The sequence below is a fragment of the Armigeres subalbatus genome, chromosome 1 (genome assembly GCF_024139115.2).
Source record: "Armigeres subalbatus isolate Guangzhou_Male chromosome 1, GZ_Asu_2, whole genome shotgun sequence".
Lineage (NCBI taxonomy): Eukaryota > Metazoa > Arthropoda > Insecta > Diptera > Culicidae > Armigeres > Armigeres subalbatus.
In genome coordinates this window covers 192,420,141-192,438,681 of record NC_085139.1, presented here as the reverse complement: position 1 = coordinate 192,438,681, position 18,541 = coordinate 192,420,141, and the positions used below count along the sequence as shown (strand labels likewise).

Sequence of the window (18,541 nt, the reverse complement as noted above, 5' to 3'; positions counted from 1 at the left end):
AGTGCCCGCGTTTTCGCACAATGCGTGACCACATGCTTGCCACATGTGGTCTGGACACTACCCCGGACAACCTAGTCCGGAGGATGTGTAAAGATGAAGTTGGATGGAACGCCGTTTTATCGGCTATCGTCCAAATCGTCTCGGAGCTACACAGAAGGTGGCGCGTGGACTCGAGGAATGGCTAGTTCAGGCGCAAATAAGAGGTGGTCCAAGGGTTCGGAGTCGGCTTCATGGGTCATACCGGTGCCCTGTGGTCGAACTCGATCCTTTTATCGAACAAGTGACCGCGTGAAGAACAACATGGTATCGTCGCTTTCGCGGCGTCGGTCAACCGGGCGGGTTCCGAGCCCGAGGACGGAAAGGGGTCCTCGTCAAGGCTGGGGCAGGCGTAGGCACCGCGTCGGCAAGTCCCTCTGTGTGCTGGCGAATAGGCCCTATCGCAGAAAGGTCAATTTGGGGTGCACGCGGCATCATCATTCTTGATACCAGTCGTGCAGATGGAAGCAGGCGCGAAGTCGACCCTTCCCACCTTCCTAGGACATAGGGCGTGGTAAGGCCACCTGGAAAGCCGGCAACGCGCTGGCACGATACCATGGTGTTCTTCTAAAAAAGCGAGTTACGATGTTCGGTGCTGCAAGGACACGCAGCTAACCTCGAGGGTGCGTTATGCACTGGCCCCCCTTTGAAGCATTACTTTCTGGTTGTACCGAAGGGACGATGGGCTTGGCGGCAATGGAAACGGTTTAGCGGGTCGGGGATGCAGTCCTGCCTCGTTGGAGGTGGCCCCTAACCCCGCACTTCCTGGTCAACCCAGGATGTCTGTTGAGCAGATTCCCCCTCCATTGTTTAGGAAGAAAAAAAAAGGCTATATATTCGCTCCAAAACTATACTTTTTAAAAAAGGACCTGAGACTCATTGTGTTATATACCAATCGACTAAGTTCGATGAATTGAGGTGATGGCTGTGTGTGTGTGCGTGTATATGTGTGTATGTGCGCAAAAAGACTCGTCAATTTTTCCGGCACTTACCCTTGACCGATTAGTTCGCTACAAGCTGTATTCGATGGGGAATCCGGTTCCATTGTATCCTATTGAAAATTTATTGGTTCGGACTATGGGATTTAAAGTTTTAATCGAAATTTATTTTTTACGCAAATAAACGCGAAAAAAAGTCTCTCCCATTTTTTAGGCACTTAACCTAAACCTATAAGTTGAATATAAGAATAAGTTGAATTCGTTGGGATATCACGCCCCATTATTATTTATTGAAATTGGGCCAGATGGGATTGAAAGTTATTAACAAAATACTAACTTTAAAACGTGCATACTAGAAACATCTTTTTTGTACGTATACTCATCCGATTTGCTCACAAAAAACTGTGTTCGAAATGAAATTTTACATCAAGTATAAATGAATGTGAAAAAAGACCTATTCTCTCGTGTAGAGGTGAGCCAGCCTTGGGCTGCAAGCTTCTCTAATAAAGAAAAAAAAAACCTATTCTCCCAAAAGTGTTGTTCAGACTTTTTTTTTTATATGCTTCTCAACCGTTTAAAGTAAACGAGAAAGCCATCATCACCGCTAAGGGAATTAATCTGGATTCATTAAATACTTACTTGATACTTGATGGGCTACAGCTCTTCGATGAACCTACGCCGAATGGAGTACACTGAAGTTTTCTTTTACGCGGTTTTTTGCGCGGTTTTTTACGCGGATATTTTTACGCGGTACCGACGTAAAAAAACCGCGTTGTTTTAAAAACGACGTAAAAAAACGCGCTATTTAAAAAACGACGTAAAAAACCTATTGGGGAACTTCTTGCTATTTGTTCGCTAGGTGTTGTTTGTAGGTCATAGTACGCTAGTATGGATCGTGATATGGTACATGGTTTTTTGTGATATGAAACCAGGAATGTCCTCCGATCTATGCTCAAGCTCTTCCAAGAATCTCCTGAAATAAGGCCTTGAGATCTATGAAATAAGGCCTTGAGATCTATAAAGATCTGTCCTCTTGTTTCAAATATGGTACTTGCTCTGTGTGACATCATCACTCAGATTGTGTTCAAAGCCTAAGTTATTGATCATCCAAAAAAGTACCGAAGCAAGGCCTTTAGATCTACACGCGTTACCAAAGATCTGTCCGCCTGTTTCAAATACGGTACATGCTCTGTGTGACTCATAGAAAAGATTGTGTTCAAAGCATAAGTTCTTGGTCATCCAGAAAACTTCCGAAGTAAGGCCTTGAGATCTACACGCGTAACCAAAGATCTATCCGCCTGTTTCAAATATGGTGCATGCTCTGTGTGGTTCATATAACGGATTGTTTTCAAAGCCTAAGTTATTGGTCATCCAACAAAATCCCGAAGCAAGGCCTTTAGATCTACACGCGTACACAAAGATCTATCCGCCTATTTCAAATATGGTTCATGCTCTTTGTGGCTCATAGAGTAGTTTGTGTTCAAAGTCTAAGTTCTTGGTCATCCAAAAAGTACCGAAGCAAGGCCTCTAGATCTACACACGTAAACGAAGATCTTTCCGCCTGTTTCAAATATGGTAATAGATCTTTGTAATTCAACCAATAGATTGTGTTCAAAGCATAACTTCTTGGGCATACAAGCAATCCCCGAAGTAAGGCCCTTATATCTACACGCGTAACCAAAGATCTATCAGCCTGTTTTAAATATGATTCATGCTTGGTGTAGCTCATAAAATAGATTGTGTTCAACGCATAAGTTCTTGGTCATCCAAAAAAGTTCCAAAGTAAGCCCTTTACATCTACACGAGTAACCAAAGATCTATCGGCTTTTTTCAAATATGGTACATGCTCTGTGTGGTTCATAGAATAGACTGTGTTCAAAGCATAAGTTATTGGCCATCCAATAAATTCCCGAAGTAAGGTATTGACATCTACATGCGTAACCAAAGATCTATCGGCATGATTAATATATGGTACATGCTCTTAGTGGTGTAGTATTAGCTTTATTATTAGCCTTAGAATTAGTATTGAGCAATTCGGACAAATTCGTAGGTGGTACAAGCCTAGACTATTGTATAGGAGTAGCACTTCAACATTCATCCGTTACCACAGATATTGATTTTGGGTACATCACTATCTCTTAGATGGAAGCAATACACTCTCCAATAGTCGAGATCTGTCTTGGCCACGTCCTTGCGAATGCTGAAGAAGGGGAAGGATGGTATGTTGAACACCTTCTTAAGAAAGAGGCAGCGACGAACTCCCATGTGTGTCACTTGAGGTTTTGGAGTTGTTAATATGGAAGGTTGAAACAGTAGGAATCGTTTTGGTAAAACGTGGAACACAGAAAGAATTAAGATAGAAATACAGTCGGAAACGAAGGAACCTGGAAATGAACCCATGTCATCCTGCGTATAAGGCAGAAGCGGTAGCCACTAGGCCACCCATTTCGAGTTTTGTGGTTCACAAAGTATTGTATGTACACAAAATCCATCTGCATTCAGTTCGGTCAGTAGATGCACGTCGCCAGCCTTACAGTTCACGGAGGGTCGTCAAATTATCTTCAACTGATCGACTTATCATGCTCGCTGCGTACCTCGCCATCTTGTCTCCATAGTGATGGGCGATATTCAAAGGCACGATCTGGTGGTGACCGATTCATGAGAGAATGTGCAGGTTGAGGATCAAAGACTGGTTCTTCAGCTTAAGCATAATCAACGTTTAGCCTACACACACTGAGGATGATAAGGATCCATTCTGCCCATACCCTGAGGGAAGTTAAGGATGCCATCAGACAGCTAAAGACCAATAAAGCAGCTGGTAAGGATGGTGTCGGAGCTGAGCTCATCAAAATGGGTTCCAGAATCCAGAGATCCAAAGGTCTTACTTCGGAAAATTTTGGATGACCAAGAACTTATGCTTTGAACACAATCTATTCTATGAGTCACGTAGAGCATGTACCATTTTTGAAACAGGCGGACAGATCTTTGGTTACGCGTGTTGATCTAAAGGCCTTCTTGGATGACCAAGAACTTAGGCTTTGACCACAATCTGTTCTATGAGCCACACAGAGCATGTACCATATTTGCAACCGGCGGACGGATCTTTGGTTACGCGTATAGATCCAAAGGCCTTACTTCGGAATTTTTTTGGATGACCCAGAACTTATGCTCTGAACACAATCTATTCTATGAGTCACACAGAGTATGTACCATATTTGAAACAAGAGGACAGATCTTTATAGATCTCAAGGTCTTATTTCATAGATCTTAAGGCCTTATTTCAGGAGATTCTTGGATGAGCTTGAGCATATATCGGAACACATTCTTGGTTTCATATCACAAAAACCATGTGCCATATCACGATCCATACTAGCGTACTATGACCTACAAACAACACCTAGCAAACAAATAGGAAGACGGGGACGGGGCCATTATAAGTCCCAATTTAAAATTTTCTAAGTCCCCAGTAGGCACCGGCATAAAAAAGTTCTAAGTCCCCAGTAGGCACCAACATATAAAATTTTCTAAGTCTCCCAATAGGTTTTTTTACGTCGTTTTTATAAATAGCGTGGTTTTTTACGTCGTTTTTTAAATAACGCGGTTTTTTCACGCGGTTTTTTACGCGGTACATGGAGCGACGTAAGAAAAAATCTTAGTGTATCCTTCTCCACTGGGCCAATCGCTTCCAGTCGCCCTAAACATTGAGCGCCCTCAGGTCCTCTTCAACTGCAAAAAGCCATCGTGTACGCGGCCTTCTATGAAGCCTGCGGCTTCTTCCGGGTTCTCTACTAAATATTATCTTCGCTTGACGTTCTTCCGGCATACGAACAACGTGACCAGCCCACCGTAGTCTGCCGTGTTGTATAAGCTTAATAATATCCAGCCCTTTATACTTCTTCTTCTTATTGGCATTACATCCCCACACTGGGACAGAGCCGCCTCGCAGCTTAGTGTTCATTAAGCACTTCCACAGTTATTAACTGCGAGGTTTCTAAGCCAGCTTACCATTTCTGCATTTGTATATCATGAGGCTAGCACGATGATACTTTTATGCCCAGGGAAGTCGAGACAATTTCAATCCGAAAATTGTCTAGACCGGCACCGGGAATCGAACCCAGCCACCCTCAGCATGGTCATATATGCTTTGTAGCCGCGCGTCTTACCGCACGGCTAAGGAGGGCCCTTTATACACCTGGTACAATTCGTGATTCATGTGACGCCGCCAGATACCCTTCTCCTGCTTACCGCCGAGTGTTGTCCGCAGAACCTTACGCTCAAACACTCCGAAAGCTCTCCGATCAGCCTCCTTTAACGTCCATGTCTTATGGCCGTATAAAGCCACCGGAAGAATCAAAGTAGTATACAGCGCGAGTTTTGTTTTCGTTTGCAGACTACGAGACTTAAGCTGGTTACGAAGTCCGTAATAAGCCCTATTTGCAGCTGCAATACGCCTTTTCACCTCGCGGGTAACATCATTATCGCACGTCACTAATGTTCCAAGATACACAAATTCTTCTACCACTTCAAATTTTTCAACATCCAGCACCATTTCGCTACCACCACCACTAATGAACCCACGTTGATTGCCAGCGACCATGTACTTCGTTTTGCTGGTATTGATCGTGAGTCCAATCCTCGCTGTCTCCCTCTTAAAAGGCACAAAAGCCTCTTCCACGGCACGGTGATCAATTCCGATAATATCGATATCGTCCGCAAATCCCAGGAGCATATGCGATTTTGTGATAATGGTACCGCTTCTTTGCACACCAGCTCTCCTAATCGCTCCCTCGAGCGCTATATTGAACAGTAGATTCGAGAGTGCATCACCCTGCTTTAAGCAACCCTTACACTTGATTTCGATCCGTCCAACGTTATACGAATGGGCCGTATCAGTTTCGCCGGAATACCATGTTCAAGCATAATTTGCCATAATTTATTCCGTTTCACTGAATCGTACGCTGCCTTGAAATCAATAAACAGATGATGTGTCTGCAAGTTGTACTCCCGGAATTTATCAAGGATTTGTCTCAGGGTAAACATTTGATCCGCCCTCACGAAAACCTGCTTGGTATTCGCCGACGAAGGACTCTTCAAGCGGTCTCAATCTGTTGAACAGAATACGGGACATAATTTTGTACGCCGAATTAAGGTGGATTATTCCTCGGTAATTGGCGCACTCCAGTGTGTGCCCTTTCTTAAAGAGAGAGCAAATGAGGCCGTCCAACCAGCTAGCAGGCATTTCCTCGTCTTCCCATATTTTCGACATAATGTGGTGCAGATCTTCATAAAGCTGCTCACTGCCATGTTTGAGAAGTTCAGCCGGGAGCTGGTTCTTCCCCGCAGCCTTATTGTTTTTCAGCTCTATGGTAGGTGACTCCACAGCTTGTCCATCGTCGCTAATATTTATTCTGTTCACCGATGCACCGTCACTTCCTCTATTCAACAAAGTCTCGAAGTGTTGCTTCCACCTGGCGGCCACTTCAGTTTTATCTGTCAGCAAATTCCCTTGTTGAATGGAGATGGCGCTGTCTTTCTCCGCACGCCATTGACAGACTCATAAAACCTCCGCATATCGTTCTGCTTCATTTTTTCCTGCGCCTCACTAAGAACTTGTTCTTCGTAATCTTTTTTCTTCCTGCGGTGGGTTCGTTTTTCGGCTGCTCTTGCTTCCTTGTACCGATCTCTTTTAATATCTTGTACCGATCTCAATAAATATTATGATTAAATTAATTTTGATCGAGGTAAGTTGGCATGCTATGCAATTCCGACAAACTTAGAGTTCCCGAGATTTGTTTGGTTCAGAAGAACTTTTGAGCTCAATTTGTGCAATGTACTAAAATAAAATCTAATTAACTGTATTTCATATTTTGGCATCCCAAGCGGGAGGGAATAAAAAAATATATCATGTTGTGTACAATAGTTATCCTAACGTAGGCTGTTATAAACTTGGTTCAGGGTGATGCTGAAATAACTAAATTTTCTAACACAAACTTTAAAGCGTAACTAATTCCGTTAACGTTTTGTTGGGAAAATGTTGAAATTCTTAGTCGGGATGTTATGTAAAATTGCGAAAAACTTGGGACACGTATAATTTTTTTAAATCAGAAGTACACCAGGTAATACATGATAATTGAACGCATGATTGTACGAAGCAGCAAAAGAAGAATAAATAAGGTTTCTGTAAAAACAGAAATATTTCAAATGTTGACACACCTACTAGCAAGGTAAATCAGCTTTGAATTAATTTTACATTGGTGGCTAGTTTGATTTTACATGTAAGGATATGCAGGAAAACCTTGCCATTGTGTATTTCTCCCTTTCATTGGTAAAAATATTCGTATTCGCTCATGCATTATGAGTTTTTTTTAAAGGAGTCTCATACGCTCATACATAAAAACATTACTTCTGTTTGTCGAGCTTAGTCACCATAGACATCATCCCAACAAACAATATTAGCTGAACAAGCTTTGGTCGTATAAGCTTTTTTTTCCCTTTTCCCCTGTAACATTATGGTTTTATGCTGGTTTTCAAGATGCTTTACAGAGTAAATCATGGTTTAAAAACTGTTATAAAACTGAAAATGTTACTTGGGTTATCATTAGCGAGGAAGAAGCATTCTTCAAAAAAGGTGGCATATCCCTTCTTGCCTTAAACCAAGCAAATGCCTGAATTAATAGAAGGAGTAATATCATATTTTGCTTTCTACCAGGCAAATGCATTTCTCGAAAAAAGGGATCATATCTCCACTTGCCTCAAACCCAGCAAATACTTGAATTAACTTTATGTCGTCTTTTGCTTTATGTCGGGCAAATGCATTTCTTGAATAATGGAATCATACCTTTCCTTGCCTCAAAGCGAGCAAATGCCTGAATTGAAAGAAGGAATCACATCCTCGCTTGTCTTCTGCCTTCTAAAAGATGGTCAGAGGAAAATGCGGATATAAAAGCGACAATAATTACAAAGAATTGAACATTTATTGCATTTTTTCGAAATTGAAGATTACACAACTATTAGACCAAACGACATTATGCCAAATGACTTTTATGCCAAACGGCGTTATGTCAAACGACTTTATGCCAAATGATCTACCACCGTTTCTGTCACGCCTGGACTTGCGGACAGGCGAGTGAAGCCGCATGGCCGAACATGTGCAAGTACCACCTAAAGCATCATCTGCATGGCTAACCTGAACATGTCCGGATTGGTCATTATGGCTGCCTTCAACGTTATGTTCAGGATATCGTCTGGACCACGTTCTTTACTCGGGTCAAGGAACTTTGCCACCGTCATTAGCTCCTCTACGCCATCTCTTCGTCATCTACTCCTACCCTCGCTGCTGGCGGCTGATGTGTAGGGCCGTGGTACGGGAATAGTACTTAGATTATCGTCATCAGCCTCGTTGGACATCACTCGGGAGGAGCCAGTGCCGCTCTTGTTTTGGCCATCACCACCCGATAGGCGTTTCCGAACCCATGGGCTCGAGTTGGTGCTCTGGCACGGTCTGTCGAAGCAGTCTTTCTTGCTCTCTTCAAAGGCCTTATTTAGGACCAGTGTTGCTGCTTTGAAAACCTCGACGCGTTCTCCCTCACTTCCGCCGAGCGTGACCATTGTAGTCTTCGAAGGGCTGCAATTTGCTCGCTCCACCAGTATACCTGAGGCTTGCAGCTCCGTGTTCGCGTCTACCTCGGCGTAGTACACGCCCGAGCCAAGACCGCAACCAGTTCGTCGCCGCTTAAACTTTCCGTGTTTTCTCTTGGACCCATAGCCTCGCTGCTTATCCTGTACCGGATGGACAAATGGTCACTGTGGGTGTAACCGTCGTCCACCCTCCACTGCAGATCATCGACCAAACTTGAACTACAAAATGTGTATTATCGATTCCACTCCGTTTCGCTGAAAGGTACTTTTCAGGCTTTCGTTGCACAGCACGACGCCCAGCTTGGCTAGAGGTCTTTTGGTCGAAAATTTAATGGGAAACATGGAATTGTTGCCTACTCTCTAATAATCGACGCATATTGTTTTCGCAATCAGTGACCAAAATTCTTTTCGCAATTTTTGTTCTCTTTCTAAAATTAAGATTTGAGCTCCTCGTTGTGTTGGAGGTCGATCACATCATGAAAGGGTGTTGAGAAAATGGATATTTCTTTACTGTGTTGTTTAAAATCAACAAATAATGATATGGAAATGCTAATGTCATCTTCCAAACTTAGACGTACATGTTCATGATAGAATTAGAGGCGAAAGTATAGAATTGATAGATCCGTTAGGATACGGCAGGCATGAGGAATGTTTTTATAGAAGTCGATTTGAAAGCGAGCCGAGGGTAGTATTTGTGATGGCACATAGCAGTGCCTTTCTCTGCTTTGTTCTCTCCGAGGCAGCTAAGTTGGTTGCGACGACACGGACGCATGGAGAAAACAGAACTGTGCAATAAAAATCCTATTCAACTAGATGCTGATGTCATATTAGAAATTTAGAGACAGTACTCGTCGATAGAAAAACCCTTCCGCACGCGATGGCATATGAGCAAATCAAACCACCTTCCTTTTGCCAGTGGAGATATATCAGCTTCCACACTGATATTCTTCCCTCCCCCTTCATACAAGAGTTTGGCAGAAGGAACGTCGTGCGATATGCGTTCAAGACCCCTCTCCCTTTGGACATTTGGCTCCCATACAAATAAAACATCAATTTCTTCATAACTCGAGAATTAATCAGAGAATAAATCAATTTTAGGCGAAACGAAGTTCGTCGGGTCTTCTCGAGCCACATAAGTGAAGCCTTATGGGCTGATTATGAAGTATTTTCTGCCAAGGCACGCGGGCCACAAAAAAAAATGTGCCGAGGGCGTACGTTGGGCAGCCCTGACCTAGTGGGTAGCAAGCCATTAGTCATTGCAATGCGTGGGCGATAGCACGATGGTTGACCTGCGTTACTTGCACGGCTTCCTAGTATAACCACACAAAGGGCACGCAGGTTCACCCATTGCGTGGTTGTGTTTCTGCTCACTGCTTTCACATAGCACTTAGCGACTATCGGTGGATGATACAGGCTTCGCAGATGGATGAATGCTCTTGCCACCACCACTCCACCTTGGTCCTTGATGGCCGAGGTGATCTCTCACGATGTCGTGACCTCATCTAGCTGCGTACATTGGAGGGTCACTTCGTTGTGTAGACTGTAGAGCCCTCATTTCTACACTCTTGCCTAGGACTTCCTGGGCTAGTGCTTCATATGGGGTACCGCTCGCATGTGAGCTCTTCCTTAAGACAAGGATAATCTCGCCCGCTCTCGTTCTCCTTGTTCTGCGAACCTCTTGACCGAGTTTCTCGGCCTTAGCATTGCCTTGAGCACGTTGGTGTAGCGCTCTTTATCTATTTTAATAAGCAGTGCTTCACCCTTCTCCTTGGCGCTCGCCGGGCGCTTGTTTGCCACTTTCTTCTTCGATATGCTGGCTACCGTTTGCCACGGACCGTCCGATCGCTGATTTTCTTAGTCGGGACGGCCTTTCTCCTCCGGTGGCCAAATGCTTTGTTTCATCCTTGCTTCCTTCTTGGGCCATTCTCCTTTGCTTGCAACATTCGTGGGCTCGCTCTTCTGGTTTACGCTGTCCCGCCGCCTTTGTGTCCCTGGATCGCTTACCTGTTCTCTTTTCTGCCGATCTGTCGTTGAGTGCAAAATCTAATGCCCCCTGTGCCATGGTTGTGGTCCTATGGAAGAAAGAGGGAGCAGTATATGTGCTCTTCTTCGCTTTGCCACAGCCTTCCAGCCTAGCGGCAAGCATGCGATGGTTAACACCTCGGTATTCAGAGCCAGCCAGCGTAAGCCAGACGACTGGTCCTACTCTCATCTGGTTGGTTAAGCCAGACGGCTGGATTTGGACGGCGTGCCCCAAGGCCTGCCACGGTTTTACGGGATGGAAGGCAGCTGAGGCATTGTTTCGGAAACTGTCCAGCATTTTGCAAACTTCATCGATACTATTGATTATCAACGTTAAACTATTGAAAATGCTTTCCAAACCCGGTAAACAATTCAGAAACAGTCAATCCCGTTCATGCAACCCCAACACTGACATCAGATCTCTATGTATAAAACGAGCCGTGCTTCGCTTGCGCGCGTCATTTTCATTCAGGTTTTCACGGAGAGCGAACCAAGATTAGGGCATCCAGAAGCGGTCCCAGCGACATCGATTGTCGCAGCGGTGGTGGTGCAGATAAAAATGTTTTGTTACGGTGGTAGAGGCGGTCGTGGCAGCAGCAGCACATCATTTATATCCGTATTCCAATCAGCATCTTCGGCAGATCTGGCAATCAACAATTTCTGGCTGGAGCAACCAGCAATTTATTCACTAATGTGGCGTTTGCAACGATTTGGATGTCGTCGGCACAAAATAAAATTTTCCCGCGAGACTCTAACTTTGGTTTTTTCTGTTGGTGATTAAAAATGAAATCGGTTCCGAAATGAACTTTATTCTTTTTTTGAATTTTTGATTGACATGAATGGAAGGCGTTTCAGCGGTAAATTATCTCTTCGGCTGTCGTCGGCGAAAAGTAGAACTTTCTCGCAAGATTCTAGCTATAGTTGACGTTGCAGCAATTCGCCGAGTTCGAGATGTCGCGAAAAGCAGTCTCTGCATCGGCGGAGTTGCTGAAAAAAAATTTCAGCAGCTCTCAAGTGAAATTATCCCAACTATTGAGAGGTTGCTGTTGAAAATTAATCGGTTCTTCTCAGGACCACCATTCTATACTATGGAAGGTTGAGCCAATACGAGTTTTGTTTAAAGTGCAAATTAATCGTTTAGCGACAGTAAAAAATTTCGGTCGGTAGCAGAATCACGAGCGCGCGTCTGAGGGAGACGCTGCAGAAATTAATTTTCATGGATGGCATCAATTGCAGTCAAGTGAAACTTTTTCAAGATTCTCATTTGGTTTTGCTGCTGTTTGTGATTAGGAAGACGCATTATTGAAAATAAATCGGTTCTTTTCAAGACCAACTTTCTATACAAAAGAACGCTGATCCGAGAAGAAATTTCTTCAATGTACAAAACAAAGTCGCTTATTTACGGCAGAAACATCGCAACGATGTCATTACGTTGTCCAACGTCTACCCTGCGGTCGTGAATTGTGCACAACCCTTATTGCAAGGGATAAACTATTGAGTGGTTGTTTATAATGATTGAATATTGAATCCGACCACTACCTCGTTGCAGTAAGTCGGCGCTCAAAACACTCGACGGTGTACAACACGCGTCGGAGTCGTCCGCCGCGGCTAAACATTGGGCGGCTACAAGACGGTAGACTAGCCCAAGACTACGCGCAGCAACTGGAAGTGGCACTCCCAATGGGAGAGCAGCTAAGCGCAGCATCTCTTGAAGATGGCTGGAGAGATATTCGATCTGCCATTGGAAGCACCGCAACTGCTGCACTAGGCATGGTGGATCCTGATCAGTGAAACAACTGGTATGACGGCGAATGTGAGCAGTTAGTTGAAGAGAAGAATGCAGCATGGGCGACATTGCTGCAACACCGCACGAGGGCGAACGAGGCACGATACAAACGGGCGCGGAACAGACAAAACTCGATTTTCCGGAGGAAAAAGCGCCAGCAGGAAGATTGAGACCGTCAAATACGGAGTAACTGTACCGCGCTAATAACGCACGAAAGTTCTATGAGAAGTTGAACCGTTCACGTAAGGGCCACGTGCCACAGCCCGATATGTGTAAGAACATAAACGGGAACCTTCTTACAAACGAGCGTGAGGTGATCCAAAGGTGGCGGCAGCACTACGAAGAGCACCTGAATGGCGATGTGGCAGACGAAGATGGCGGTATGGTGATGGACCTGGGGGAACGCACGCAGGACATAATTCTACCGGCTCCGGATCTCCAGGAAATCCAGGAGGCGATTGGCCGGCTGAAGAACTTCAAAGCCCCTGGGGTTGACCAACTACCAGGAGAGCTATTTAAACACGGTGGTGAGGCACTGGCTAGAGCGCTGCACTGGGTCATTACCAAGATTTGGGAGGAGGAAGTTCTGCCGCAGGAGTGGATGGAAGGTGTCGTGTGTCCCATATCTACAAAAAGGGCGATAAGCTGAATTGTAGCAATTGCCGCGCAATCACATTGCTGAACGCCGCCTACAAGGTACTCTCCCAAATTTTATGCCGCCGACTAACACCAATTGCAAGAGAGCTCGTGGGGCAATACCAAACGGGATCTATGGGTGAACGCTCTACCACAGACCAGGTGTTCGTCATACGTCAGGTATTGGAGAAATGCCGCGAATACAACGTACACATCATCTATTTATCGACTTCAAAGCCGCATATGATACAATCGATCGGGAACAGCTATGGCAGCTTATGCACGAAAACGGTTTTCAGGATAAACTGATATGGTTGTTCAAGGCGGGTGATGTGCGTAGTTCGAGTTTCAGGGGCATTCTCGAGTCCCTTCGAAACGCGTAGAGGGTTACGGCAAGATGATGGTCTTTCGTGTCTGCTATTCAACACGTCAAAGATGAAGTACATGATACGAAGAGGCTCAGGAGAGGACAATGTAAGCCATCCACCACGAGTTTCTATCGGTGGTAACGAAATCGAGGTGGTTGAAGAATTCGTGTACTTGGGATCACTAGTGACTGCCGAAAATGATACCACCAGAGAAATTCGGAGACGCATAGTGGCTGGAAATCGTACGTACTTTGGACTCCGCAAGACGCTCTGATCGAATAGAGTTTGCCGCCGTATCAAACTGACTATCTACCAAACGCTTATTGGACTTGAAATTCTATACGGACACCAGATTTGGACGATGCTCGTGGATGACCAATGCGCCCTTGGAGTATTTTAAAAGAAAGTACTGCGTACCATTTATGGTGGAGTGCAAATGGTGGAAGGTACGTGGAGGAGGCGTATGAAGCTTTAACAGGTTTTAAAACATTATTTTAATAATTTAAATAAATCATTTTTGATTTTTAAATACTGTTTGTAACTGTAATAATTTGAGATCAAGCTTTTATTTCAGATGTCCTATCCCAGGTTGTGACGGATCTGGTCATTCGACAGGAAAATTCCTTTCTCATCGAAGGTATGTTCGTTTCCCATGCAAACATACAGCACTTTCTTTTGCTAATTCGATTGCTTATTTGCATATTTCATTGGGTTACAGCGCCTCAGGATGTCCAATTGCAAGTCGAAATCGATTGCGAGTAATTGATACCGGGGGAACACCGATAGGGGGTATGACCTTTGGCAATGACTCCGGTTGCACCACACCTGGATGTGAAGGTAAATGAAAATTTCAACTGATCAAGAATACGTTATGATTTTGAATATGCTTCAGTTTCACCTGTTCATAAGAAGATGAAATACGTCGATGAAGATCCAGAGAGGTCGTCCAAAAACTACAATGGTACGTTCCATTTATTTATCGAAGTGATAATTACAGCACTAAAAGAATATGTGATCATGCTAGCAATATTTTAACATAAATCAATCCTACAGGAATGAACGATCTCGTGACGTCAAATGACACTCGGAGCAGTGAAGCCAGCAATCACTCTATCCGGGATACCACGGAAATTCCCACCAATAACTACATCCCCCAGGATTCTTACCAACAACCTACCGTAGCTGCCCAACCATCCCACCATCAATCCGACTCCACCGCTGCTACCGGTGAGGACCTTCTCTCGCTAGAGGCGGAAATCTCCGAACTGCAAAGGGAGAACGCTCGCGTCGAGTCCCAGATGCTCCGACTCAAGACCGATATCAACGCCATGGAATCGCAACTAGGTCACGCTGATCGGGTACGTAGGTTCTTGTTGAATGTCAAATTCCGTCATCTCACCTGTTTCTTTGGCGGTTTCCACTTGCTTCCGTTCCAATGACAAAACCACCCGTTAAACCACATTCCACCACTTCCGGGATACGGAACCAAAAGCCCGAAATCAGAGATGATAATCGCTTCTAATCTTGTTTTGGTTGACCCGGCGCTCACGGTTCATAAAAAATGAAAGTGAAAGACGATCCGCATCCGGCCGGTTTCCCCCACTCTCCCTCGGAGAAATTGTTGCCGAAACGGACGTGACGGCAAATCAAATTCAATAAAGTCATAAAAAATCATAAAAATAACAAAACTCGTCCGGCGATATGGATCGGTCGTAAATTGTCTGTGTGTGGACCGGGTTGGGTTTTCCCTTTTTATTTTTTTTTCTCGTCACCCCCTTACAAATTATGATATTTTTTTGCTCGAGCTTCGTAACGTTCGCTGTGTTTGCTATGGGGAAGTGACCCGTTCGGGGTTCCCCTCTTACTAAAGTGTGTTTTTCGTCGTATGATTTTTTTTTCTGCCGCTGTTCAGTGACCAACCGGCATCGGACGGAACTATCGCTTACATTTCCGGAAAAGCAAACTTCGGGTAGCGCAGATAGTATCAATAAACGCAAACACAAAGTGGTTGGTGGTGGGTGGAGAACGCATATCTTTATTGGTGTTTCCTTTTTTTCAACGCGTCGTAATTTGTTGCGGCAGAGCAAATGGGTACCATAAAACGATTATGATAATGTCAGCAACTTCTGAGGGTTGTCAATTGTTTAATTTGAAATTTATTGATGAAGCAAAACTTAATCTACAAGTCGCACTTATACTCTTGAATGATTCGTATTGTAAGCTTTCTGCACGTCGAAGACTCTTGCCTCATACTCCTTATAACCTACGATAAAGCCTCTAAATCGGGCTGCGATAAATGACTGAATTGTCTTCAAAATCCCAACATCTTCCGTATATTTGACTGCTTCACCATATAACACGAAGACACACCCCCAAACAACCTCAAACTTTTAAATTAGATTACCTCCTTTCAATGCAGCCCTTCCAAAGTTCGATACGTCATCAAAAGGTGAAACATTGGTTAATTTGATTTTTACCTTCCGGCAAACGACATCGGTTTCCCCATTTGATTCCCATTCCCGTTCGCTTAGACACCATCGCGCAAATAATGGGACGAAAAAAAATCAACAAACTAAGCGTAGGTACAGCAAAACGAGTAATCGTCATGCAATTACACAATCCATCATTGCTCATTGCAACTAGCGCGCGGGCACCACTTGCTTGCAAACTTTTACCCTTCTGCGTTAGTGTAACGACGCGACGACGCGAATAGGGTGGGGGCGGCCACTTGCGATGTAGCGACGCGGTGGTTTCGGGAGCCACCCAAAATTGTTGCAATATGCAATTTAGCTGCTCCTACTTATAACGTGATAGTATTCCGAAATGTGTGCAGCTTGAAAATAGGAAATAAGTGAAACAGTCGCACACAGCAATTAGCCCCTAACCTCTAAATGATCGTTATTCACAACCTATGTTTAATTTTACTCTTTTAAGAAAATTAATTTTGCTGATTTTTAAATTAACTTTCCTCTCCCAGCAGGAAACTGGACCTGATGCCAACGGTAACGGAACCGTAAATCAATTCTACAACAATGGCAACATGAAACCATCATCTTCCGTCAACGAAGACCGAACCGAAGTTAAACTGGAGTGCAAACTATCCAACGAGAAAGCGCACGACAACAACAATGGAGACATGTTCAAAAATCAAAACGGCAGCAGCAGTATGATGGAACCGGATCACCATCACCACCAGCAATCGTACTACGGCTATCCGGATCCCACAGCCGGTGGTCGATCGCGGTACTACGAACCCATGAAGCTGGGTACACTACCGGACTACGGTAAAACCCTGACAACGGCATCCACTTGAATCCATCGGGATTTCGAATTGTATACTTTGACGTAGATTGATAGAAGAGATAACTAATGAAATCGATGTATAACGAGCTAAACAATCGCAGACAATTTTCGCCATATTTTTATGAGAATAATTTCCTCCTTTCCATGAAAACCTTACAAAACTCAACAACATATCAGTAGGATTATAACAGTTTCAGTTTCAGAACTCTATCGTTAACTATCGATGGCCCTATATCTATTTTCTCCGTGCATAGAAAATTCTCAGCATAGCTAAATATTTGTTTTAGAAAAACTCTTCATCAACTGTAAAAGTGCTTCTTTACGCTAACTGAACTACGATACAATAAATGGATAACTTATTCTACTATTTTAGTCGAGCAATGAAATCCTTTCTGGTCGAGAAATTCCCCCTAAATGCAATAACTTCCCGCACGTTGCAGTATTCAATCAAGTTGTAACAATCCGTTAAATAAAGTTGCACGCGAAATGCTTCATCGTCGACTTTATTTTCAAAATACTGTGTAGCTTTGCATATCGACTATCTATAAGCAAATGCAAAAGCTTTAGCTTGAGTACCAACTCAATAACGGCATCTTATGGAAAGCGACTGCAATTATTTTCTACTCATGCGCACTGAAGACAATAAAAGTTCAGGGTTGAATTGAAGCCCGTTTGATAAAACACACAATTGACCTTTGCCCGTTAAAAATATCCCGTTTTATTGTCTCAGTATATTCTTTTAATTTATTTCAGGTTTACTTTTGAAAGAACGCACATTTTTAAAGCCTTGAGCTTCATTTAGAAATCGAAAGCAAAACATTAAAAAATTCAAAATCGGGTGAATAATGCAAAACGACACTTCTTAGATTTTGTGAAAGTATGAAGAATGTTTAGATCATTAGCTTACATCATGTGGTGGTGTACGGAATCGGTTGCACAAAGAGTATGAAAAGCAGCGGACCAAGGTGGCTAGCTTGTGGTATTTCGGCGTCATAGATGTGTGCACTATTTTGACAAACGTTGGTCTTCCAGTCAAATAAGAACGGAGCCAGTCGACGAGCCAATCAAGAAATCCAAAGGGGTCAAGCTTACTTAGCAACAAGATGTGCGGTACTCTGTTGAATGCCGAATGCCGTTTGGCTGAATGCCATTTGGCCGAAAAGGTAATTTAGCCGAACGCCATTTGACCGAATGCCGTATGGTCGAATAGTTGACATTAATTTCATTTATTTAGTTTACATCTGAACAGGTAACACTGAATCAATAATTTTACACCACAATACATGGTTCGAGGCCGCATCTCTCCATCCTCGAATGCGGCCACGCTCGCCAAGTCGTTTTGCACCTGGTCTGCCCACCTCGCTCGCTGTGCTCCACGCCGTCTCGTACCTTTGAGATCACAAGCAAACACCATTTTTGCAGTACACCCAGGTTTTTTACACGGTTTGGTTTTGGTCGTTTAAGACCTTCAGCGTCAATGAAACAATGAGTTAACCCACGAAAAATTCACAAAAATCAAAGAAAATTCAGGGTTTATATAAAAGTTGTAAAAGTTCAGGTTAACCGAGAAATTAATGAACTCCAACCGTGTAAAAAAGCTGGGTGCATTGCTGTCCGGCATTCTCGCAAGAGTTCAGTGCGTGTTGGCTCTTGTTTCGGACGTTTTGTTTTTCCTTAGGACGGTTCGTAAGTAAATTCATGAATATATTTTATTATTTTTACAGCATATACTGTTATTGACAAACGCTCTATATTGTCGAATAGAGCTCCCTATTATTCATCCTTCCCACTAACACAAATTTTCCTTCCCGAGA

General features: G+C 43.8%; 1 protein-coding gene across 2 annotated transcripts in view; it reads left to right on the top strand.

Annotated features, from left to right (window-relative positions):
- Positions 1–17,104, top strand: part of LOC134209374 (suppression of tumorigenicity 18 protein-like) — a 74,859-nt gene extending 57,755 nt beyond the window's left edge. The window contains exons 8-12 of one of the 2 annotated variants that reach the window (XM_062685362.1): positions 13,999–14,061; positions 14,143–14,261; positions 14,317–14,385; positions 14,478–14,782; positions 16,402–17,104. In XM_062685362.1, the coding sequence (XP_062541346.1) occupies positions 13,999–14,061; positions 14,143–14,261; positions 14,317–14,385; positions 14,478–14,782; positions 16,402–16,737 (892 nt within the window). In that variant the 3' untranslated portion in view covers positions 16,738–17,104. The remainder of the gene's footprint in view (positions 1–13,998; positions 14,062–14,142; positions 14,262–14,316; positions 14,386–14,477; positions 14,783–16,401) is intronic. The other variant, XM_062685367.1, reaches the window with a different exon arrangement.
- The last annotated feature ends 1,437 nt before the right edge of the window (positions 17,105–18,541 follow it).